The 25,720-nt window shown below is 41.5% G+C and overlaps 1 protein-coding gene across 2 annotated transcripts in view; it reads right to left on the bottom strand.

Moving 5' to 3' along the window:
- Positions 1–25,720, bottom strand: part of SPOCK1 (SPARC (osteonectin), cwcv and kazal like domains proteoglycan 1) — a 537,859-nt gene that overhangs the window by 290,136 nt on the left and 222,003 nt on the right. For both annotated transcript variants that reach the window (XM_017867845.1, XM_017867846.1), the window contains one exon: positions 20,555–20,600. In XM_017867845.1, coding sequence (XP_017723334.1) covers positions 20,555–20,600 — 46 coding nt within the window. The remainder of the gene's footprint in view (positions 1–20,554; positions 20,601–25,720) is intronic.

Genomic DNA, 25,720 nt, shown 5'->3' with positions numbered 1-25,720 from the left:
CTCTGCCGCCCAGGCTGGAGTGCTGTGGCCGGATCTCAGCTCACTGCAAGCTCCGCCTCCCGGGTTCACGCCATTCTCCTGCCTCAGCCTCCCAAGTAGCTGGGACTACAGGCGCCCGCCACCTCGCCCGGCTAATTTTTTTGTATTTTTTAGTAGAGACGGGGTTTCACCGTGTTAGCCAGGATGGTCTCCATCTCCTGACCTCGTGATCCGCCCGTCTCGGCCTCCCAAAGTGCTGGAATTACAGGCTTGAGCCACCGCGCCCGGCCAGCAACCTCTCAATTACCTCTGAGACTCGGTTCCATCATCTGTAAAGCTGGGGTAATAGTAACCATTTACAGTGATGCTGTAAATCTTAGAGACACTATCTATAAAGTGACCAGTAAACTGCCTGCCATCTATTACTATTGTTATTATGATATGACATTTCCTTCTATCAAGATAAAGTTGACCTCCCTATAACCTACATCCATTAAGACTAGTTCTACCTCCTGGAATCAAACAGAACATATTTTCTCCTACTCCCCCTTACTACATTGGCGTTTTCCTAAATTAAACATCCTCAGTTCAACTTTCCATCAAGGCTTCCAGAGCTTCCACTGCCATCTCCACATTTCACTGCTTCTCATATCTCCAACTTTGCTATTCACTTTGTAATGATGGACTCTAAATTTGATGGCCCTGACATGGGTAAGGACAGTGTGACCTGAGGGGGTCTTCACCCTTGGAATCTGCCATGAATGACCACTTCCACCACTACTCTAGATCTCATTCTGTCACACATCCAGCCTAAAATGGTCCAAGCAACCTTGCCCAACATGTGGCGTGGCACATGAAGGGTAGAAGCAAGAACCCCAAAACAAGCTGAATATCACAGAGTGAGTTTCTGGCAGCTGCACTGAGTCACATGCCTGGAGCTTCTACTACACTGGTTCTTCAGGTGGGTCTTTAGATCACCTAAATCAGAAGCCCCATCCCAGACCTGCTGAATCTAATCTCCGTGGGTGGAGCCCAGGATCAGCATTACAGCACATATCCTCACATGTCTTCAGGACACTTCTGTACCACAACCCTGCAGTTGGGAGGACATCTAAAGTTGAAGTTCACTCAACCTGCAAAACTCTCTGAAGGATGAAGAGATATCAACCAGGGTAAAGAAGAAACCACGGAGGGAAGGCAGAACATGGCAGGCAGAGGCTATGAACAAGGCATAGATAAAAGGCCCATGTGCCAGAGTGATGAAAGGGCAGAGGAGGGCACTGTGAAGGGAAGCGGGAGATGAAAATGGGTACCTGGCCCAGGGCCTGGCAAGTAGCAAGCTCAGTTCTTGCACCGAGAGCTGGAGGAGATCCTCTAGGTCACTCAGTCCTGGTGCAGGTCAGTGGCAAACATACAAGGTTTAGACTCCCCCTTGATTCAGGTACTACCAGCCATGCAGAAATTATGGCCTTGCTATGGTGAGTACCCATATCATCCTATGATTATGGAATTAATGCAAATTGTGTAATTTCTTTGCAATCTCTCTTCTGCTTATGTATCCATAATTAACCATAGTGCAGAAAACACAACATACACCTATTCTGGACCCCAGCTACACAACCAATTATCACCAAATAGATTTGCAGAGCACTTAAAAAAAAACCTGCTTATCTTGTAGTCTATTTGGTGTTGCTATAAAAGAATACCTGAGACTGGGTAATTTATAAAGCAAAGAAGTTTATTGAGTTCAAGGTTCTACAGGCTTAGTTCAAGGGCATGGCCCTAGAGTCTGGTGAGGGCTTTTCAGCTGCATCATGACATGGCAGAGGGGGGCAAAGGGGAAGAGAGGAAAACCTGAGGGGGTGGCCTGGTTTCATAACAACCCACTGTTGCAGGAATTAATCCATTTCCATGAGAACTAATCAGTCTCACAAGAACTCAATACCTGGGTAAAAGCACCAAGATACTCATGAGGGATCTGCCCCCAAACCTCAAACACCTCTCATTAGGCCCCACCTCCCAACATCGAAACATTGGGGATCAAATTTCAACATGAGCTCTGGTTGAGACAAACAAACTTATCTAAAATACAGCAGTTTTAGATAAAAGTTTAGATGCAAAAGGCTTTGGGTTAACTGTTCTTACCTATTTCCCTACACATAACTTAGAGGTGAAGGATTAGCTACCAACAAACTTTTAACATATTAAAAATAAAATTTACTATTCTTTTGATCTCATTACTAAGTGAGGGAACACAGAGAAGATTATATTTTCTAAGCCCTCTTTTCCCTTAAAAATCTATAGCATCTTAATCTTTATACCCTACTACTTAGCCACTGATATTATAAAGCCTTAATATATCTTCTATTTTATGTGTATGTGTCAAATTCATTCATTGATTTGTTCAGTTAGTCAACATTTGTTGAGCACCTTTCTGTACTTGGGTCATATAGGTGTAAGTGACCCACCATCCTGTCCTCAAAACTCAGTCTGTCAGAAACACCTGTTTTTTCTATGTCTAGCTGTGAAGCAGAAGGCAGAAGCAACAGCTACTTCTGTGGCTCCCTCAGAACCATTCATTGATCTCTATCATGCAGTAAATTAATACTTACAAAATTTTGAGATGACTAGTGATCAAAAACAGAGTTTTGAAGTCAGCTGTGTTCAAAGCCTAGCCCTACCATTTCCTCGTTCTCTGACCCTGGGCCTCTCTGGACCTCAGTTTCCCTCTCCACACAGATAGGGACGAGAATAGTACCAGTCTTACATGTTTCTCATGCACATTCAAAGAGATGATTCATATAAAGGGCTTCGTGGAGAAGCTGGAATATAGTCAGTGGTCAAAATCAGTAGACATCAATTGTTGATGTATAAGCTATTTACAATCCTCCCTTAGGCTTTGAGGATCATTTACAGAGATTATGGTTTTCACAAAGCATTGTTGCTTCCCCATCTAAGAATCTTGGCCAAGGAGGCCCAGAAAACATTTCTTATGTTATCAAAGAAAAGGTGACTTTTTCTTTAAACAGATGTCAAAGATCATGATGAGATCTGGAGCCCAAAACCTTAGCGTCACCATGTACTAATTCTCTACAAACTCTTTTGAAGATGAAACACAATCTATTTTCCCACCAAACAGAAAACAACAGACAACTGGAAGCATTAAAGGAGGCAGGAAGGAGTCAATCTTCCCACCAGTAATGCTATTCTTTGTGGACATTCATGGCTCAGGCAAATAATTTGCTTGAGATTTAACGTAAGAAAACATTAATTATCAAAATGCACATTTCCTTTGATGCAGTGGCTTCACGTCTAGGAACTTATCTCACAGAATTTTATAGACACATGATAGATTTAATTACAGCATATTGAATGAACTATTTTGGTAATAACCAAAACTAGAAATAAATCCCACAATGGACTCATGGTTAAATAAATAACAGTATTTCAGAAGCACACCACACAGAATACTGCGTTATAAAAATTAGGTATTGATGGACAAATTTTTATGGAGCACTAAAGCAGAGATTAAAACCTGGTTCAGGAGACACACTTGGATTGGAACCTTGATTCCAGGTGACCATAAATCAGGGGTCAATAATCTATGGCCCACAGCTAAATCTGGCCTGCCACCTGTTTTATATAACCCATGAGTTAAGAATGATTTTTACATTTTAAGGTAGGTGAAAAACCTAAAACAATATTTCATAACACATGAAAATTTTATGAAATTCAAATTTCAGTTTTGACAGATAAAATTTTATTAAAGCACAGCCACACCCACTCATTTGCATATTATAATAGCAGCTTCCCTCTGTGAGGCCAAATTGGGTTGTTGCAACACATATGGACCCCAAAGTCCAAAAATATTTATTATCTGACCTTTCACAAAAATAAATTTGCTGACTTCTGCCCTATACACTGACTTAATTGAGCCACCATTTCCTTACCTGTAAGATAGGCAACCTCCCTAGAGGAGGGCTGCTCAGCCTCCGCCTGCAGATATGAGTTCACTGCTGTGGGGTTGTCCTGTGCAGTGGAGGGTGTTGAGCAGCATCCCTGGCCTCTGCTCTCCAGAAGCCAGTAGCAGCCCCCGCTCCCTCCAAATTATGACAACCAAAAATGTTTAGACTTTGCCCAGTGTCCCCTGACGGGCAAAATCTCCCCAGCTGAGAACCACTGTCCTAGATACATAAAGGGGGTCAAGAACAGAACACAACCTTCAGAGCCAGATGGACTGGGGTTCAAATCCCTTTCAGCCACCACACCAACTGGTGAAGCTTGGCCCAGACTCTTTCATTTCCCCTTTGCTTCTTATTTAAAGAGTAAGAGAGCTCACAGTAAAATGTTTAGATAGACAGCACAAAAAAATTATGAAGCAAAAAGTAAATTCCTCATGCCTCTCTCAGCCCATTCCTCAGAGATAGTACATTACAATTTGGTACTGATTCAGGTATTTTATATGCAAATACAAGCATTTGTCAGATATATACATACATAAACACTTCAACATAATTAGAATCATATTAGACACATTATTTGATTTTTTTTTTTTCTTCGAGACAGAATCTTGCTCTGTTGCCCAGGCTGGAGTGCAGTGGCGCAATCTCGGCTCACTGCAACCTTCACCTCCTGGGTTCAAGCAATTCTCCTGCCTCAGCCTCCCAAGTAGCTGGGATTACAGGCGCTCGCTACTGCATCCAGCTAATTTTTGTATTTTTAGTAGAGATATGGTTTCACCATGTTGGCCAGGCTGGTCTTGACCTCCTGACCTCATGATCTGCCTGCCTAGGGCTCCCAAAGTGCTGGGATTATAGGCATGAGCCACTGTGCCTGGCCTATTTGCTTTTCTATACTTATCATATCAAAGATACTTTTCCAGATGACCACATATGAATTTTTTGACGCCTTTTAAAAGCTGCTGAGGGATCTCAGGATTTGAACCCAGTTTCTCAGTGGTAAAATTGGTACAATCATGCTTTATAGAGTGATCAGCACTCAAGATTGTGTACACCTGCACACCACAAACATTGTCAAGAGGAGTAGCAGTACAGGCATGCAGCAGGTGCTCAATAAGTGGTAATTATTATTTATTCAACAGCTATTAACTCAGCAGTTACTTTGCATCCAGTCCTATGCTGGACCCTGGAAATATAGCAGGGCACAAGATAGATATAAAGATGTAAGCCTGGTCCCAGGGAAAGCACAGTCTAGCCAAGGATGAGTAGCAAATAATTCTTTAAAATTATTAAATTACAATTGTGTAACAACGCAAAGCATGGAGTATTAGGAGAGGGTGGTCTAATCTAGTCTATGGTCAATCAGAGAAAGTTTCCTGAGTTAGTAACATCCAAACCAACACCTCAAGAATGAGTTGGAGAGGACACAGGAAGGGGCCAGAAATATGCTAAGCCAGGGAAAGAGAATGTGTGCAGACTCTTGTGGGGCAAACTGTGTGCTAATTATTATAATATAGTGAGCTCTTAAAGGAACAGCTAAATAACCAAGAGGAGAACTCTAATTCATTTTTTTTTTTCTTAAGACGGAGTCTTACGTGTCACCCAAGCTGGAGTAGAGTGGCACGATATCAGCTCACTGCAACCTCTGCCTCCCGCGTTCAAGCAATTCTCCTGCCTCAGCCTCCTGAGTAGCTGGGATTACAGGTGTCTGCCACCACACCCAGCTAATTTCTGTATTTTTAATAGAGACGGGGTTTCATCATGTTGTCCAGGCTGGTCTCAAACTCCTGATCTCAGGTGATCCACCCGCCTCAGCCTCCCAAAGTGCTGTGATCACAAGCGTGAGCCACCGCACCCAGCCTAATTCACTTTCTTAATTACAATTCTCCCACCTCCCCCCATGCTATCCGGAAATTTACACCAGCAGGATCATTTTCCATTTGGCACATTTGAAGAATCAAACTCATGGAGGAAAGCACGGTTCTAAGAAAAATGGTACACATGTAGAGCAATACAGAGCAAAGGAGAAAAATGTGGATGACGGTCATGATCACACAGCAGCCACTGAGAATACTGTACACAAAAGTTCCTAGAGCATGAGCTACCTAATGTCAGGCATTATCTTTCCTGAATGATCCCTGCCCTGTCATACTTCAGCCTGAACGTCCCTGGAGACAGAAACAGTTCTTCCCCTTTCTCTTCCAGAGCAGGCCAGCTCAGTGTTGACCAGATATAAACACTAGGCACATAGTTTCCAAACACATCATAATGCCTCTTCATCTGAGAGTGGTAGGGCCTTTCTTTGGTGTCTGAGATAGCATAATGTTCTAAAAATGTAAGAAGTCGTTACTTGCTACACTAACAAAACTACAATTAATGTGGTATGCACTTCCATTCTCAAACAACATGAGCTACGTCAGAAGGGTAGGAATTCCTAAGAGCAAGCCCTCTGCGGCTGTGGCATGGGATCTGTGGATACGGCTCCACGCTTCGAAGCTGCACAACAGCACACTGGTAGGGACACGGCTAGGGACTTGTAGGGATCTAACCTACCCCTCCAGGTCCTCGGTGGTTACTCTGTAAAGACAATGACTTCCTATGCCATTCTTTACTCACCCGCTACTTGCCTCCCCAAGCACCTGAATGTCAGGCAAAAGCACTTCCTTTTCTAGAGGACAACAATCCCTCTTCATGAGCCTCACAGGGAGAAGTCACACTGCATTTGGAAATGTATGCCTGCGTCTATAGCTCTGAATAGACGAAATGGGGCACCAACGTCATTTATTCCCCTGCTTTTCTTACCAAAGACAATAGAATCCACTCAGAGCAATAGGTTAGTTCTAAATTCATGAAACTGAAGCTCTACAATGAGTGGGCAGGTTACTTTACTAGGAACATCCAGTAATTCTGCCACTTTTCTTTCTTACTCCCTTGTATTTGCAATGAATGAAGCTTCAATTGTAAAAGATTGACCTAATTTACTTATTAGATATTCTTGCAAAGCTGCATAGACATAACTTTGGTAAACTGAATCTACCTCAGACATATCAATTAGACAGGCTATTTGAGGAAATTCTATGGGGAGTCATTGTATAAAATAAATTATCAACTCTCAACAGACCTGCCTTATCACAGAACTGCCTAAACTCAAGGTCAGAAACAATCTCAATAGTGTCTCCGTCCTTGTCCAATGTTTAATTCCCCCTACATCAAACCAGCCATGTGGCTGTCTACTGTTACATGTACACATCCCAGGAATGGTGGCTCAGTCTCCACCATAGCAGCCTACCTTATCCTCACACAGCTTGGGATATGAAAATGCCATACTTGGATTGAGCCAAAGCCATCCCTTTGCAACTCCCACCCACTAATTCCAGGGCTACCCTTTGGAACCAAATAGAATCCTCAACTCCCTATGAGCAGCCTACAAATATCCAGGTATGGCTATTACGTCCGAAGGAGTTCAAATGTCCACACACTGCGCCAGCTTATGTTGAGGCTGCCCCCAGTTCTAGGTGTCTCACCATGCTACCCCTGCTTTTAAAACTATTCATAAAGTGCTCGAAACAATTTCTGGGTGAAGGAATCTGTGCCTTGCTATGAGAACAGAATGATGGATGCTCACTCTTAATCTGACAGTATAATTTTATCATTACAAACTGGGAATTTCTTCTCCTGCCTAATCACTGATAGAACAACTCAGGATTGACCTCGCTAAAAGCAAAAATCATAATTATTAGATGCCTGTTAACATTTACATGGCTTATATCCAAAATTATATTTTCCCAAGGGTATATTTTTCTCCTACAAATAATTTTATCTTAGCAGGGTCACCGCAAAGAGATGTGGCTTAAATTAGGCATTCTGTCGGTTTCTATTGGTATTTTTTATGACTGTTTCATAATACCTGCTTGAAAACATTACAAAATGAAACTCCTGCATGTATGCACTGTAAGAATGTGCCCAAATTCTTCCACCATGAGGAACCCTTTCCACTGTCAAAAAAAAAATTATAAACTCCACCTCCCCTTGACTCCTCGAAAGATAGCTATCATGCTAATTGTTCTGTTAGTTGCTGAGAATTGTATAACGACAAGATCTAATACGGATTTGCTAATGTCTTTAAATAAGATGTGGATTTTATTGATCACATCAGCATCCACACACATTTGAGAAATAGATGTAAATATGAACGTATGTGTGCAAGGAAAGCATTTCTACCCACGTAAAGTCCACACTACACTGCGAAGCTCTACATAACACTGCCCTTGGTCCTGGTGGCCTATAGGGAAGAATGCTGACATTCTTAATCCCTCATTTGCCTGTGGGATCGAACAAATCTACAGTATTACCATGGAGGAAGGTAACTATGCAGTCAGGCATCAAAGCTCTGGTTTGGATTCTGAATGTCTAACCAACAAGACTGGCTCTGCCTGCCACTTAGCTGAAGAGAGAACCATATGCTTCCATTAATTGGCAGCACAGATCATCTGAACTCCTTGTTCCTGCTAGGAAAAGCCCAGAACTCTCTGTTCCCAGTGCTAATCAGTTACCAGCAACAAAACAATCAGAGTATTCCCTGATGGCGATGCAGGCCAACCATTCTTCCTGATATTGTCGATTTCGTCCATGTATTGAGCCAGCCCTATAGAATTCAGTGCACTCTGAATTATTGAGTTGATTTATAGGACTGTGCTTTGGCACTAAGCATCATTGTATACTGAAAGATCTCAGATGAAGTAATCATTAAAGCTTACTGGGGTATTCACTGCCAGATACTGGCGGGAATACGGTCCACCCTGACAAACCCCTTTCTGAGAACCCACGGGAGGAAAGTATCTCTGGCCTCACTTCTGTAAATACCTGTAATTCTCCTGAATATCTGCCTTGTTTACACATCGTGGAAACATAGTGCTCTGTGTGCCCTTCTTTGCTTTGTTAGCATGCTCTGAGGCCAGTTACAGAAGTGTACAGAAACTGACTGGGCATGTGATGGAGTAACAGCATACATAGCATGGCTTTGCTATGCCTTTAATTTACTTACACTCCAGTTTTTTTCTTGTACTCAAACATTTTCATCTATTCGTGTTATCACTTGATACATACATGCCTATAAGTTGCTTTTTGGTGAATGAGGCAAAGACAAAAACAAAAAGACATAACAGGTTATCATGTATTTGGTTACAGATCCAAGGACCACTGAGTGACAGTTCAAGTAAGTTCCTGCAGGGAAAGTGAGCATTCATGGACGTGAAGTGAAGGCAGCAGGAGAACTCAAGTGCACTGATCACCATGTATTGAAGTTAGGAAAGGAGAGGGGGAGCTAGAGCAGAGTTCATGGCAAGGGCCTGAGAGTGGCACAACCCTGGGCAAATTTAGGACCTAAATGTCACAGTGGCTCCAGTGGGCTCGGAGGACAATTTTACACCTAATTAGGGATTGTCTTGACTTGGGAATGACTACAACTGACATTTTCCACCTTCTCTAGCCCTTTCTACCATGAATTTTAGAGCCAAAGAAAAAGACGAGCAGTGCAGGACCATCTACTGTACACAGCACCCATCCTGTGCTAAGCAGTTCCTCCTGGCCAGGCTGCCAGTGCCCATGGAACTACCCACACCCTCCTGACAGCAAGGAAACTCAGCACCTCACATCATCACTCTTGAGATCACATGGGTTCCACTTTTGTTCTTTGGGAACTGGCATGTTTCTAAATCATGATGGCACCATATTCTGTATGGATTTTTGAATATGAGACTTGTGCATGTGTGCATGTATGAGGGCATGGGCTGTGTTTCCCTCTTATAAAGGCTAAACCAGTCCATCTCCAGGTGATAGAGGTCACACAGAAATAGCAATTCAGGCTCTCATGCTTATTACAAGTGGCTTTAGGCCTTGTACTGGTCCATTGTGTGCTGCTATAATAGAGTATCACAGACTGGGTAATTTACAACAAACAGAAATGTATTTGGTTTATGGTTCTGGAGTCTGAGAAGTCCAAGATCAAGGGGCTGCATCTGGTGAAGACCGTCTTGTTGCCTCAGGACATGGTGGCAGGTGTCACATGGTGACAGAGGGCAAGAGGTCAGACTCACAGCCTCAAGTCCTTTTATAATAGATAGGCACGGCTCCATTCATGAGGGTGGAGCCCTCATGACCTAAACAGCTCCCCTACGCCCCACCTCTCAACACTGTTGCATTGGGGATTAGATGTCCAACACAGGCTTGTGTGGGGACACATTCAAATCACTGCAGGCCTCCTGTGGTCTCTGAGTACAGTCCCAACAAAGACAACTTCCGCTCAGGCAGTCTGTCTCCAACTCTGCGAGGCACTGCCTCCACCCCAAGGGCCATGCAGCTGCACCAAGTCAGAGGGACCCCAAGGATGGATCAACCTCCATCGCACGCATGCCACAAGCAAAAGACAAGAAGAGAAGCCACAAACAGCCCAAAGGCACATCTACCCTCTTGCTGTATTTTTTTAATAATTGATTTTCCAGCACTGAAGAATTTGGTTTCACACACAAAAACAAATCTTCATTCCCAGCTCCTTTTGAGCAATCTGTAGTCCTTACAATGCTGACCCAAGCCCTCATAACCATCATCAGCTAGAGCTGGGTCAGGGCTGCTTTCTGCCGGTAGTATGGGTGCTCGTTTGTCCCAGTCCCACCACTCCCAGGGTTACTGCATCAGGCCCACCTTGCTATCTACAGTCCTGCTCTGGGTGTTTCAAGGTGCCCAGCAGAATGAGACTCGAGACAAAGGGAAAAAGTGAAACAGCCTACTAAAGTAATGGTTGACATTTCCTTCATATCTCTTAACAAAAGTATTTTTAAAAGCAGCATCCTATCTGCAATGAACTGAATATTTGTGTCCCCCCAAAATTTATGTGTTGAAATCCTTTCTCCAATGTGGTGGCATTAGAGGTAGAGCCTGTGGGTAGTGATTAGGTCATGAGGGTGAACCCTCTTGAATGTGATTAGTGCCATTATCAAAGGAACCCCATAGAGTTCTTGAGCTCTCTTTCCCCCAACATGAGGACACAAGAAGATGGCCATCCACAACCTGGAAGAGGGCCCTCACCAGCACCCAACCATGCTGGCACCCTCCTCTCCAACTTCTCGCCTCCAGAACTGTAAGAAATAAATTTCTACTGTTTGTAGGCCACCTGGCCTATGGTATTAGAACAGAAGCCCCAAAGGACCAAAGCATGATCAGATTTCACTTCTGCAGCACTGAACAATCAGCTATCAGAAAATATTTCTCCCCACCAGATGCTCCCCCTCCTCTCTACCTCTAAACACCTGCCCATCTTCAGAAAGGACCCCAGGTCACCTCTTCTAGGATCCTTTTCCTAACCTTCAACCAGGAAGGACTAATCCCTGGCCTGAGCCCCAACTCTGCCAGCTTCTGTCAGGGCACCTCAAACACATCTTCTGAGTGACTTTATTTCATGTGTGTCTCTTGGCTCTGTAGACCACAAGCCCCCTGAGGGGAGCACTGTCACACTCCCCTCCACAGTCCTGCCTGTGACCAACACATACCTCCTAGGGGATCTGTGAGTTCTTGATTCAGTGATTAACTGATCAGTGAGGTCACATCCTGGTGGAATAGGCAGAGACATCAAAAACCGCTAAGATCCTTCCCAATATGAAACACCAGAAGAAGACAGCAGTACTCTATCTCCTGCCAAAGCTTCCTTGCCTTTCTCATGTTCATTATGAGATTGAATCAGGAGTTTTACCCCTCATGCCACATGTATAATAAATGTCATAATTTCTATGTTACAGACAAGAAAACTGAGGCACCCACTTAGGTACATACAGCTATTAGAGGGAAGAGCTAGGAAATGAACCCATTCTCTGAGACTGCAAAGCCCCAGGGCCTTTCCACTATACCACATTGCCTTTCATCAGGCATGGTTTCTGGGGCAGAATGAACATTTAACAGGTTTCCAGCAGTTAATTGCTACATAGTACAATTGAGGAGTTTAACAAAACAAAACCCCCATCTCGGGCCTGAAAGGTATAGAGAACGCAGGTGATGCCTGCACGTTTTTCTCCAAGCAGCCATCTCCTGATTGGGAAAACGCAATAATCCATTCTACATTCTCAAATGAGAAAAATTTAACAGCATTATTGATTGATTTTAAAATTCAGCTGACATTTTTTTCCCTATTGAGAATTTTCCCAAACCAAGGCTGGTTCATTAGGACTCAACAAATACAATATAATTAATTCAGGGACTGTTGTTCTAGCAGGTGGATTAACAGGAAGGTTTTTTTCCCCTTTTATAAAACTAACATCACATTTTATGAGTTTGGGGAAAGGTAATAAACATGTCTTTAAAATGGATTCGTTCATGCTGAAAGAACCTCTTCAACACAGTATTAGAAAGCTGTAGTGCCCCACAATTGCAGGGAGAATTTTACCACCCTTCATCATTCACTATGATTCCTTCCAAAGGGTAGAGCACAACCCAGAATGGCTTTTGCTCCTTGGTTCTAGGGGCACAGAGTCCTGAGAGCTCTTTATGAAGTCAAAGTGAAGCCAGAACACAAACTCATAGCCGACCCCAGCACCCAGTGAGGAAATGGAACCTACACAGTTCCTGGCAGAACTGACTGAGCAGGAAGAAACGCTCTTTGTAGAGAATATACCACATACCCACTCCTTGGCCCTTTGAAAATATGGTCTCTCCACAAATGGCCTACCAGACAGCTATGATTAGACCCACTCTACAGATAAGAAAACAAAGGCTTATAAATCATTCTACTATAAAGACACATGCACACGTATGTTTATTGTGACACTGTTCACAGTAGCAAAGACGTGGAACCAACCCAAATACCCGTCAATGATAGATTGGATAAAGAAAATATGGCACATGTACACCATGGAATACCATACAGCCATAAAAAGGATGAGCTCATGTCCTTTGCAGGGACATGGATGAAGCTGGAAACCATCATTCTCAGCAAACTAACACAGGAACAGAAAACCAAACACTGCATGTTCTCACTCATAAGTGGGAGTTGAACAATGAGAACATATGAACACAGGGAGGGGAACATCACACACTGGAGACTGTTGGGGGATGGGGAGCTAGGGGAGGGATAGCATTAGGAGAAATACCTAATGTAGATGACAGGCTGATGGTTGCAGCAAACCACCATGGCACACGTTTACCTATGTAACAAACCTGCATGTTGTGCACATGTACCCCAGAACTTAAATTATAATAATAATAAAACACTGAAAAGAGATGAAAAATAAAGACACATGAAAGTAAAAAAAAAAAATAAAGAAAGAAAGAAAAGAAAAGAAAAGAAAAGAAAAGAAAGGCTGGATAAGTCAAATTACTCAAATGTATACAGTAAGCTTATGGGAGAAGCAAGATTTGATTTCAGCGCTTTCAGCTCTTGCTCTTTCCTCCACAACTCAGTGTCCCATAGGGTTCTGTAGGAAGAGTCTTCTTTGGCCTTTTTTGCTTTCTATTCTGAGCCCTCTCCACCCCTGATGGTTAAAAGGCCCATTTCATTCCATTGGTTTTATTTTGGTTACAGTATATTCATAACTCATTAGCTAAACTGCAACCTTTGAAATAAGAGCATCATGCTTCAAATTTTTCATTTTTCCTTTATGAGAAAACATATATAGAAAACTATTCTGCCTGAACTTAACTACTATAGCTCCCAAGAACTTCAGCAACTATCTCATCTACCCTCTTTATTTCAGAGATGGGTGAACTAAAGTCCAGAAAGGACATGTGATTTGCCCAAAGTTGCACATTTTAACAGTGGCAGAGCCATGTCCCACCTCAGCCCTCCTCCTGGCATCCCACATTCTTCAGGCCAAGAAATTTGCATTTAAAAATACTAAGAAAAAGTAGCCTCAATAGCAAAACAGATGGAGTCAAGAGAAACATCCATCAGTGGGGAATAATTTAATTAATTGTGATATATTAATACAATAGAATAGTACAACATAAAAGAATTCATTATATCTACAACTATCAAAAAAAGTACCTCAAAAGCAATGTTAAGTGGAATAAACAGATTAGAGAGGGAAACATTAATTTCTACTGCAAAACATATAATGTAACATTGTCTGTATATAATTACATGACATAAAAACATGAGGACATGAACAGAAAAGCAAATTAATGATATGGTCACCTTTAGAGAAAAGAAAATGGGAAAGAAGAAGGGGCACCCATGAGATTCAAATTTTGTAGCTGATGTTTTATTCTCTAAAATAAGCAAACAGGCAAAAGCAGACAAAGACAAAAGAGAAAACATTCAATTTCATCAAACATCAAGGCAGAGAGACTGGGTTAAAGTAGAAGCACACTAATATTTGAATTAATAGCTTTCTGTTTCTTCCCTGGAGTACTGAATTAGAATGTTTAAAATCAATACTCCAAAATATTTTAAAATAGAACTATCTTATTGTCACAATCAAGAAACAGAAGAAAAGATGGCAGTGGGAAGAGGCTAATTAGGCTGGAGTTGAGTGTGCATGTCTGGGGCAGAGAGTAGGTTAATGTGAATAAGATGAGTAGTTGCCGTTGGGGAAAGCATATTCCTAATTATGTGGAAAAGGCAATGGTGAGAGGGAGAAACCAACCAGACCAAACATGAGGGAGTCAGGAGAAAAGTATTAAGATGCTTCCCACAAACGAGGCCAGCTGCCTCTGAAAATTCACAGCTCCAGGGATCAGATAAGGTGAACAAATACTTAAAAAAAAAAACTGAAAAACTTTCAAGGCCCTATAAATGCTAATCAGAGGTTCTTTTGGGGTGAGGCTAAACTCCACATTAAGAAGAAAGCTATGGGGACTTAAGATTTCTATTAAGCCTATTATGTAAATTTTCAGATTAATCTAGAGAAGGAAAACTCCCCTTCTATAGATTTTTAGAAATAAGCAATCTTAACTCCCCAGGCACCCTTTAAGACCTTGGCAAAACACAAATGCTGTGATAATCCACTGGGCTGCGGTTCCAGAAACAGCTGGAACACAAGAAGAACTCCCTCCTTTTGAGTTTTAGAATTTTTGCCTCAAAATAGTTCAGGGCTTTGGTCAGGATTTGAGTTTGTCCGGATCTTGGTATAATAGACTGGAAGTCAAAGGGCGAGGTCTTTCTTTTCTTCTATTCACGGGAACAGCATGAGTGAAAGGGGCCCCTGACTCTCTGAGTTTTATTTTTATCTGGAGATCAATTTCTACAAGTTCACATGCTGCTTTGAAGATCACCAGCAACATCTGAGGTTTATCTACAGCCAGTCTGCTTTGGAAGAATGATTAGTATTCACTCCAGAATAAAAAGCATCATCTTTAAAACCAATATCTACACACTTTATCTGAAACGTTCATTTATTCCACTTTAAAGGAACCCACTTGTCTCAGGAAAGTTCCATGCTAAATCTCTTCAGCCATTTGTCCTACAGTGGCTTGTCTCCTCAAGTGGAACTTCATAGCCAAATAAATTGGGGGGTTCTTTCCTGAGTGCACCATGGCTCCAGCAGAGAACCTGTTAGTGTTTCATCACCTTGAGACATCTTCATGCAATCAGAATTTTATTCTAAAGTAGTACAGTGGTTATATACATAAATTGCCTTCCCAACCCTCCAGTGCACAAAAAATCCTTTTGTTCAACAAAAGTGCTATAAAGAAGTTTCCATTTTCTTCTTCTAAAAGAACTAGTCAGGAAGCTTTGAAACATCTTGTTAGAATTCACTTCGCTGTATATTCACCCCCTATTCAATGAATCCCCAAAGCATTACCTTTATTTTATTTTTACAACAGCTTTGTGGTTCAATAAATTCTATCTTTCATTCCCCTCCAGACCCTCATCAAGCCATCTCACTTAAAGGCAAAAGAGACAATCTTTGTGACCATACCTTTATTATTTGCATTAAAGGTAACTGTTACCAGCAAGTGTTGGTTGTACAGCATCAGGGAGCCTGGTCCACATACCAAAGGCACAGACTGCATAAGGCCAGGGCGTAGCAAAAAGCATCACCTCAACTAAAACTGACCTATGTCACCTGTATAAACACTTGATATATTAAGCATTTCCCTGTCACCCAGATCGACCCTCCTCACTTCCCTACCCCCAGTAGGACCTTGGATGGGTGTCTCTTAGGATTGATAACTGGGAGTGTTCCCCAAGAGAGGTCTTCCTTAGTGTCGTCCCTATTATCCAGTTCAGTGTGTTTAAACATCAGGCATTTGGTAACTGCTTATGGACTGAAGGAAGGAATGAACACATTAAGAGCCTGAACCTCTTCAGCTCCAATAATGGGGATCTGAAGTGTACCAGTAGGATGACCCACCACTAGTTAAGACGAGTCACTGTCAGTGTAGCTCCGAGAGCTTCAGAGCATCACAACTTGGAAGGCCACCAGAGAGGAACAAAAGGAGAAGGGAATAAAACCAGAATGGAGTGGGAAGAAAGCCACTAGGAGAGGCTGCTAAATAGGAAGAGAATGAAAACAATCAATGACTTGCTGATCACTTGTCAAGCACTCCCTATATGCCAAGCATATTAATTCGCTTCATCTTCTCAGTGCTATCATTGAAAGTACTTATCATTATTGCCATTTCCAGATAGGAAAGTTTAGAATCAGAAAAGTTAAGCTACTTGCCCAGGATCACACAGCTAGTAACTGACAGAGTCAAATTCTAAACTTGGAGAATCTGACTCCTAACCCTAGGATCCTAGACTGCACTTACCAAAGTGTATCATGCCAAATACATTACCCTCTCTGAGAATCCGATAGGTGTGTAGTGGAAAAAATTGAAAATACAGTCACAGGCAAATTTGGAAAATGATAGGTTAAATGGTCTTCTTTACTGAAAGATGCCTCACAGTTTTTAAGTTGATAATGAGCACTGTGAATCTCCAAGAGATGAGGGTATACGTGTGTCCCTTATTTGACCATCAGTGGTTTTCCTGGGGAAGCATCTTGCTGACCCAGATCCCCACTGAGAAGCACTAACCTCATATGCAGTCCCGAGTTTGTCAGGGGCTAGTTAAGGGAAGGTGCTGGCAGGGCAAAGTGGCAGAGGCAACCAAAAGTTCTGGAATCACCCTAGAGCTCTGCAGCCTCGGTCAGCTCTCTGAAGGTCCATCCAGGGGCCTTTATTTCTCCTGACTACACAAGATAAGAAATCCATTTGCATTGGCCCATGGCTGTCTCAAACTGTGCAGCCTGCCCAACTCTCTCTGCAGGGCGTCTGTCTTTGCAGACTTCACAAGGGAAATGTCTCACCTGAGTTAATCATTGCCGTCCAATTCTGAACTCCTGTCCATCCTTTCTGTGAGGAGATTTGGCATTAAATCATTACAAGACAAAAGGATATGCTACTTATGCCACTTTACCCTAATCTCAGGAAGAATTCTTAGAAAAGTCTGAAGTTGATGGCCATTATACTCCACTGACACAGCATTAATGATTCACTTAAAGATAAGAAGTTAAAGACATTCTGAGTCTCATCATTGGAGAGCACCAGGTGAGATACTTTTCTTCTAACTGCCTTAGAGTCAATTACATGATGATAGCACTTGCTCCATAAAGCCCTGTTGTTCAAAGTTTAGTAAATATCTTTAAGCAGAGAGAGCAATTACAGCTCAGTAACTATTTCTCGAATACTTTGAGTCTTCTAACAATTCACCATACCAACACGACAATCAGAAGCTGCATGGGCATTTCAGAGGTCAAGCTGGAGAGCTGAATTAATAAGGCTGACCACTGGTGACAGCCAGAGCCCAGGGCTCCAAGGCAATGAATGGTGCCATGAAGAAGTTACCCGTGTCCTAGAGGAGTGACATCATTTAGCAAGTATGTTTTGGGTTCCTAATTATAGTTGTTGAGTCACCAAACCAAATCCTCTAAAATACTGCTCTCATCATGTCACTCGCCTGCTCAAAGACTTTCTATGGCACCCCACTGCCAAGAAAACAAAGTTCAAACTTGGCAGATCGGTATGGAATGTCCCCTCAACCCATTTCAAATCCACCTTTCTGACTACACTATTACCAGAATTCCCTGTGCTGGGCCTTCCTTTCCCTCCTGTCCCTCTACATTCCAAGCCTACTCCACACCCACCTCCGTCATGAAGCCCCTTCCATCCTCATCCTAAACCATATTTGTCATCTGAAATTCTGAAGACACACTTCAACAAGTCTATTTCTACAAACTAAAACTTTCCCCCAACCACAAACCCATTTTAATTATGTTTGATTCTTTTTTTCAGCTCAGGAGAGGAAATGACTCCTCTTTCGCTGTCATCTTCCACTGGAGTTCAGTAATTCTTCTATTTTCTGGAAGATGAAATGCTCTACATCTTCCATGCCTGTGGTTTATATTTCACCGAGTGGTGTCAGCGCTGATAGAGTAACCTCCCATTTTTATTGAGCCGCACACAATGTAATTGATGACATCTGCTGGGGCTGATATTTTAAGTGAAGGCTATTCTCGGCTCTGCCTGTGCTCCTCATGGTTCTGTATATAAATAGCCAACGGCAGCTACCCCTGAGGTACAAAGTGGGGCTACTCAGTTAAGGTCCTTGATTATATCCCATAAAGTCATAAGGTTTTCTGGGAGGGTTAATCTGAGCAGACCCAGTTTTCAAGCCTGCAGAACTAGAAAAAGAGGACAGGATGGGGCTCTGCTGGATATAGCTGCCATCACTTCTAGGAGAGAAAAATCCTTGTTTGGACTGTTTACACGCTCAGGTTTAAAGACGGTGATTTTGTGGTTCTCAAAATTTCTGTGTTAACTCCCAAACCAAGGGAAGCTATCATTTATATCCCAAGTGGCAAATGACACCTACCTTGATGTATTCCTTCTCCAACGTACATTAGTAAAAGCAAAAATGTCTTCCCTCGGGAGTGTTTGCATTCATGTGCAAGCTTCAGCAAAGAGTAATTTTTGCAGTTATTTAGGCAACATTTGATCCTTATAGCACAAGAACCTATTTCTAGTTCTTAGCTAAAAAGAATCAGTTCACAGCGACTGTCAGTTGAGTTACCTTTGCAAGCAAAAGCCTGGTAGAGTTGTTTGCAGAACGGCTTGTTTATCAGGCACAGACAGGGAATTTGTTGCTCTTTAACTACAAATATTCTTCATAAAGTTTTATCCTATTAAAAAGTTTTAAAATTTTTGATCACTTTTAATAAAACATTTCTAAGCTAAATTACAAATGCCTTCATATGCTTTTGGGTGAATCATTGTGATGATTCAGTCATTGTTAGAATTGTAAAGGAGTAATTCTGTTACCACTCTAAGGCTGCTAAGACGTGTATAGTCCAGACAAAGCCTCCAAAGGAAGGTTTTGCTGGACACCTTGCCCTTTACACAAACACAGACAGTTCTCCATTTGTAGATTCACATGCTTCCCTGAACACACCTGCATCACAGCCATTAACAGATCCCACCACAATTGTTGACTGATTTATTTCCCTACTCCCCACTCTGAGCTCCTGTAGGGTAGGCAACACAGCATTTTTGCTCTATCCCTAGTACCTGGCTTGGTGCTTGTGCATATAGCGAAAGCTCAATAAATGTTTGAGAATGCAAGCATGCATGAATGAAAAAAATGTTACACTACTTCAAGACATATGATAAATGTATATATGGAAATTTTAATACTATTTTTGCTTATGAGAAAACCAGAATCCAGAGGTAGTGACCCATTAAACTGACAAAGCAGAGGGCAGAAAGGAGCACCTTCCTCCATGTTACATATGAAAGCCTCCCTCGATTTCTTCGTGTCAAGTTGACCATCATGATCACATCAAATACTCATGTTACAGAACTGAAGCTGATTCTCAAGAGCATGAACACTTTGAGATGTGGTAGGTAATACCATTTCATTGTGTTCTGGCATTAATTGCATATAAACATATGAAGTGCAATCTACCATCATTTTCAACAGCACCACACATGGAACAACAGGGGAAGGGATGTGATTCATGGCAGGTCCTCACTGTGTCTTAAATAACTCACAGGAGGACACTGTTAGTGATTTACAACAGCTATCATGAGAGACTGGTTTGCTGCTTGCTGGGGGGATGGGGGTGCAGAAAGCCTTCTGTGGGCCATGCTCAAACCCAAGCTGACACTGAAACAGGCTTCTATTTAGAAACCATGAAGAAGTTATTTAACAAATAAAATCGCAGTACCCTTGAAAGTCTCCCAGGATTAACCTTTTTCTAGAAGGAAAGTTTCATTTTATGGTTCGTGTGAATTAGGGAAGCATCTCCAGGTATAGTCTGTTTCATGAATGCAAGCACTGCATTCGGCCCCATAGTTCACCATATTAATTTGATAATCAAATTTCACTTTTTTTTTTTAACAAAACCAATCAATGATTATACTGGTCAAGCCAATTAAAAGAAATTGTTTAAATCAGCCCTAGACATAACCTCAGACAAATAACCAATTTGATAAAATAATTTCTATCACCCCAGTCAATTCAGTCCCTGAAGTCAATAAAATAACACAGCTAGCTGGCCTTTGTGGGAACATTAACTCAGCATGCAAGGAAGGAAAAATGAAACCACATTTACCACAGACTATACAGCAAGAAGTATTGCATCCATTACCTTGGTCAAAGGGCTTGTTGGGATTCCAGTTTCTGAAATAATCATCCTATATAAGGAAAAAATAGAAAACAAAGGTTAGAGTTCAAAAAGCTTCTCACATAACTGCATAAAAACCTGCCTTCCTTTTCACCTCCCAAAACACAAAGGAAAACACTGAAAGCTTAGAAATTTTTCCCAAAACATGCATTAATGTGTAATAAAAAATATCAATTTCCTTTTCAAATTCCTGTCTTTCAAACTGTGTGTATTAAATACTGGGAACAGTAAAAACATTTCAGCCCAGTATGGAAACAGCGCTGCTCTTCTTAGTTTGACATATAAACCCAGACACCTTCTAAGTGCAAGGTGTATTTGCTATCAATTATACTATAGGTGATGCCTTGCTGCTCTCAGTTATGATTAAGCCTCTGTGTTTGTAACAGCTGATAATTCAACTGTCAACATTTCTTTTACATAGAGCATGCATCTTGTGGTGCACAGTTCCAGTTTTTCAATACTCACAAAACCTAAAAAGAGATGGCCTTCCAAATGTTAGAATTAACCAAAGGCGTACATTTAGCTTAATACCATTTGTTCTGGGTATAGAAAGATGAAAAAACAAAGGCTGGCCAATCTGGTCTCTTTATAACCATGTCTTTCTTGCATTTGGTTTGCATCAATTTATGCTCTGAGGCTAGGCAATTCATTACTTTAAAATTGCAAGGATCTCAATCCCTCAATTCTTCATAGCTATGTTAACTTCTTCCCCACTCCTAATAACCCTTTCCTTGCTAACAGCCACTGTGTACTCCCTTTATTCTCCCTGTCAGCACCCTTTGACCCCATTGTTTCCCAGCACACCCACTGTATCAGCAAAACTGAACAGCTTGCAAGTTGAAGAGGTGTCACCCATGTGCATTATCCCCATATCATCTTTAAGGATTTGTCCCTTTGTAGTTAATACTCAATTGCTTTGCTATATGTGTTTTTGGCAGGCAGTCTGCACGCTGCAGTTTCAGAAAGCTGTCCAAAATGAAGCCTCAGTATCTCTTCTGGAAAAGCTAATTTACATCGAAGTGCACAATTAGTTTAAATTATTGTCCATGTTGTGTTCTGATGCAGTTTATCTCTGACACGATCTCCTGTGAATTTTATCCGCCTCAGTGTCATTCAATTATGTAGCTTTATAATATCCTTGCTGAGTTCACCTAAGCCCTTAAATAGATTTTAGGAAACTAGATTTAGAGTAAAATCAGAACATATTGTTTCTTGGCCAGTGATTCCATCTTCCAAAGCATTAAGAAATAAACAGCTTCCTCTGGATCCAGAGGATTCAGCGCTAAATTATTTTTAGTTTCAAAGAATTGCCCACTTTGCTCTGGCTTTAATTTTATAGAATAACTGGCCTTCTCACCCATCTGGTTAGGGAGTCTTTGAGCTCTTTACCATGAAATATCACTGAGAAAATTTAAAACAATCTCTGCAATATCTTTCCCCATTTATAATTTTAAATACAATCCCAAACTTCTGGAATTGTGCTGTCAGAAATTCGGCAGCCACTGTTAAATGATTTTAAGTTAAAGGTTGGATGGTAGATAGGAAATTTAGCACCCAATTTCTAGGTTTGATGACCAAAGTGTTCTTAGCCTTAGACAACCATGTTACCAACATTTTCTGCTATTCTCAAGGGCAGGAGAAGAGATAACCCAAGATGAACTCATTCTCACCAGTGGAGAAAAAAAGGATCAAACCGTTCATCCTTCCAACTGTGGTTTATCAATCCTCTCTCCACATACAGAGGATGGCATCATATCTAATGGCAATGTGGAATCTTGTGAAATGTTTTCTACTTGAACATGCTGTTCTAATAGATAAAGCCCTTGGAAGCTTAGGCTGTGTGTCCAATAGGGAAGGGCTGAAACGAAAGACAAGTTCCTTTAACTTTAATTTCACAGGCCACATTCTCTTTGATGTCAAAGAAAGGTTTGAGCAAGTCTCAAGAACTGGATATTCCCTAATGATTTCAACATACTTTATAACATGGATGGAATTTGAAGCACTCTTCAGGACCTTGCCACTTTTTCAGGTTAACTATAATTACCATTTTTACGTATTTCTTGGGGGAAAATCACAGTTTTAAGTATAAGGCCTCCAAAAGTAGCTATCTGCATTAGAATATTTAAAACCCATTGCAAATGTAACAATACTGCCTAATTGCTGCCAAAATGTGAAAGTACACCTTGAGTGAAAACTCATTATGCAAAATGAGTCCTTCAAACAACCCCTTGCCCAGCCAGGCCAAGCAGGGAAGAAAAATGATTCTCTGCATCTGATTGCTTTTGCCCTGCCTCAGAAAAGTGGATTGCCAAAGCAAAAACCAATGAGCCAGAGCTGATAAAACCTTGGGAGTCACTGCTTTGGCTGCAGCTGAGAGAGGAAACCTCAAATCAGGGGCCAAGATCATGAACACATGTGAAGCACTCTAGGCACCAGAGCCCACTTGGGGGATGGTCACTGAGCATGGGGGAGGGGTCTCTTAGGAGTCACTGCTGCAGTCTGTGTCAGGGAATAAGTGCTGCAGCATACGTGATCACTCTTGCACACTGTCCTAGCTAGGTTCAAGGGCTTCCACACACGGTGAGTACAAGCAGGCTGGGCTGTATCGATTAAGTCACTCTGCATCTGGGAGAATTCTGGTAAGGCACAGTCCAAACTCAAGTGAAGAAAGTCAAAGACAAAAGACGAAAAAGAAAAGAATGGCTCTTCTAGAGCTTCACCTCCTAAAAATTTGTTCATCCCTGAGACCCACTTAACGATTGGGCTGCTCAAAGGACATCAGGATAGCTGTCAGTGGTCCTGAACCAACACCCCACCAATACCAAGGCTGGGCATTTCTCCAGGGCCTAAGACCCAGGTGGCAGAGCCAGGCTTTAAAAAAAATCTTATTTTATATCTAAATAAAAACATATCGTATCTATTTTACATTGTCCTGAAATGAACAGACCCATGACTTGCTATGCTGTCGATAATTCTATCACTTCTACCCTGGCAAGTAGTGTGTCTGCCCCAGCACTACCCCAGTGCTGTGTGGGCCCCAGACTTAAGCCCTGAAGCTGATAACATGCATTAACAACCCTTGCCTCTGACCTTCCCTCTGGCCCCATAAAGTTACGGCTTGTTAAAATTCAAACTGTGGTGAAAGACATACTGGATAGATCAAACTTGTCAGGTAAGGCATATCTATCTGAGTTAGCCTCTTGAGTGGCAATTTTGTCATCTAATGATAAAGCTTTTATAACGACTTGCAAGGAGCCCAGCAACAGTTAATTTTTAAAACATAAACCCAAATAGAAAGATGCATATCTAAATATAGTCATTTATTAAGTTCAATAGCTCCCATTAATGCATTTCACAGGTTGAGGAATCAAGGATGGCAGTGTTACTACACTGTATTCTATGGGCTACACTGAAGAATGTAATTATATCAGGCATCTTCTGGACAGGACAGAGAACAGTCTTGCTGTAAATTCTGACTAACCCATATGAGGAAAGACTGATGCCATTTCACTGTAGCATTTCATAAATGAATATTATTCAACCCTTTTTTAGGGATTCTTAAAACCTGAAAGAACCTATAAATGTAAACAGAAGCCCAAACTTAAGCATATTGACTTAGGTCTAGAATCAGGCAGTATTCCAGGGCAGCAGGAACTCTCATGAAAAGTTGACATGGCCAGGTGCAGTGGCTCACACCTGTAATCCCAGCACTTTGGGAGGCAGAGGTGGGTGGATCACCTGACGTCAGGAGTTTGTGACCAGCTTGTCAGACAGGTGGTGAACATGGTGAAACCATATCTCTACTAAAAATACAAAATTAGCTAGGTGTGGTGGCATATGCCTGTAGTCCCAGCTACCCGAGAGGCTGAGACAGGAGAATTGCTTGAACCCGGGAAGCAGAGGCTGCAGTGAGCCAAGATCGCACCATTGCACTCCAGCCTGGGTGAGACAGAGCAAGACTCTGTCTCAAAATAAATAAATAAATTAATTAATTAATTAATTTTTTTAAAGTCACCATAAAGATCATGGTAAGAAAGTGACAAATAATCTATGTCCAGGATGAAGGAGGAGGGTTGGTGTTAGTGGGAGAGGAAGAAACAGAGACTGGTAGCAAATAAGGCTCCAGTTATTGTTTTATTTTCTACAGCTGATCAACAAAGATAAAACTATATTTCCCCATTTATCTAACTTAGTAAATACTCCACTCACATAGTATTGAAACCTGTGAAATTATTGGCACTCAATGGCTGAGTGCCATTGAGAAATTCTAATATTTCTAACTCAATAGTTAAAAAGGAATTTAATTATTAATGCTTTAGAGATATTCTGTTCTGATAAGCACCAATGAAAAAGAAAATAGGTTTTACAGATACATACATACACATTTTATATATAATATATACTATTAAAGATATATTTGTTATGATATATTACACGTTTTTCATACACATAAATACGCCAAGAGCATTCCACTCTATAATGCATCTTCCAATGAAATAATTAAGTTTGCTTAATATGAAATGACAAAATATTCTTGCTATAATTTGGGTGATTAAGTCTCTTCATCATGGATGATGATAGCCTATGGTTCCAGCCCATTTTGAATAAAAACCTGAATTTTCTTTTACTATACCATAGCCCCAAAATGACTGATGCAATTTAGCTCAAATATTCCCCAGGGATTTGCCTTTCAAGAGGTGCCTGTTTAATCTCCAAGGAATGTCAAAGCTGACTCTGAGGAAAAGATGGGGTGGCAGAACCAAATGGAAACCCAATTGCCTTGGCACCCAATTATGAAGATGATAATGTAATTTATTACATACTACAGCTTCAGATGCTACAGATCAAACACATTTAGTTCTCCTGAAACAGATCATTTCTCCTTCATACATATTTCAGCTAAGCTGTTTGAACCCTGCCGTTTCATCTGATGATTACCTGAGATAATATTAATACAAATTACCAGCCTAGAAAATAAATGGGAGCCTCATTTGTCTTGACCAGGAGGGAGCAATAGAGACATAAACTGAAGGAAGCAAATTAAAAGGAGGGCAGGCAGTCACTTTGGAGTTGTCTGTGGGCCAATTGCAGATACACACAAAATGGAGAAGCACTTCGCTGCAAGGCTAA

This window comes from Rhinopithecus bieti, unplaced genomic scaffold (assembly GCF_001698545.2).
Source record: "Rhinopithecus bieti isolate Rb0 unplaced genomic scaffold, ASM169854v2 scaffold_4475, whole genome shotgun sequence".
Lineage (NCBI taxonomy): Eukaryota > Metazoa > Chordata > Mammalia > Primates > Cercopithecidae > Rhinopithecus > Rhinopithecus bieti.
This window is presented reverse-complemented; position numbering and strand designations above follow the sequence as displayed.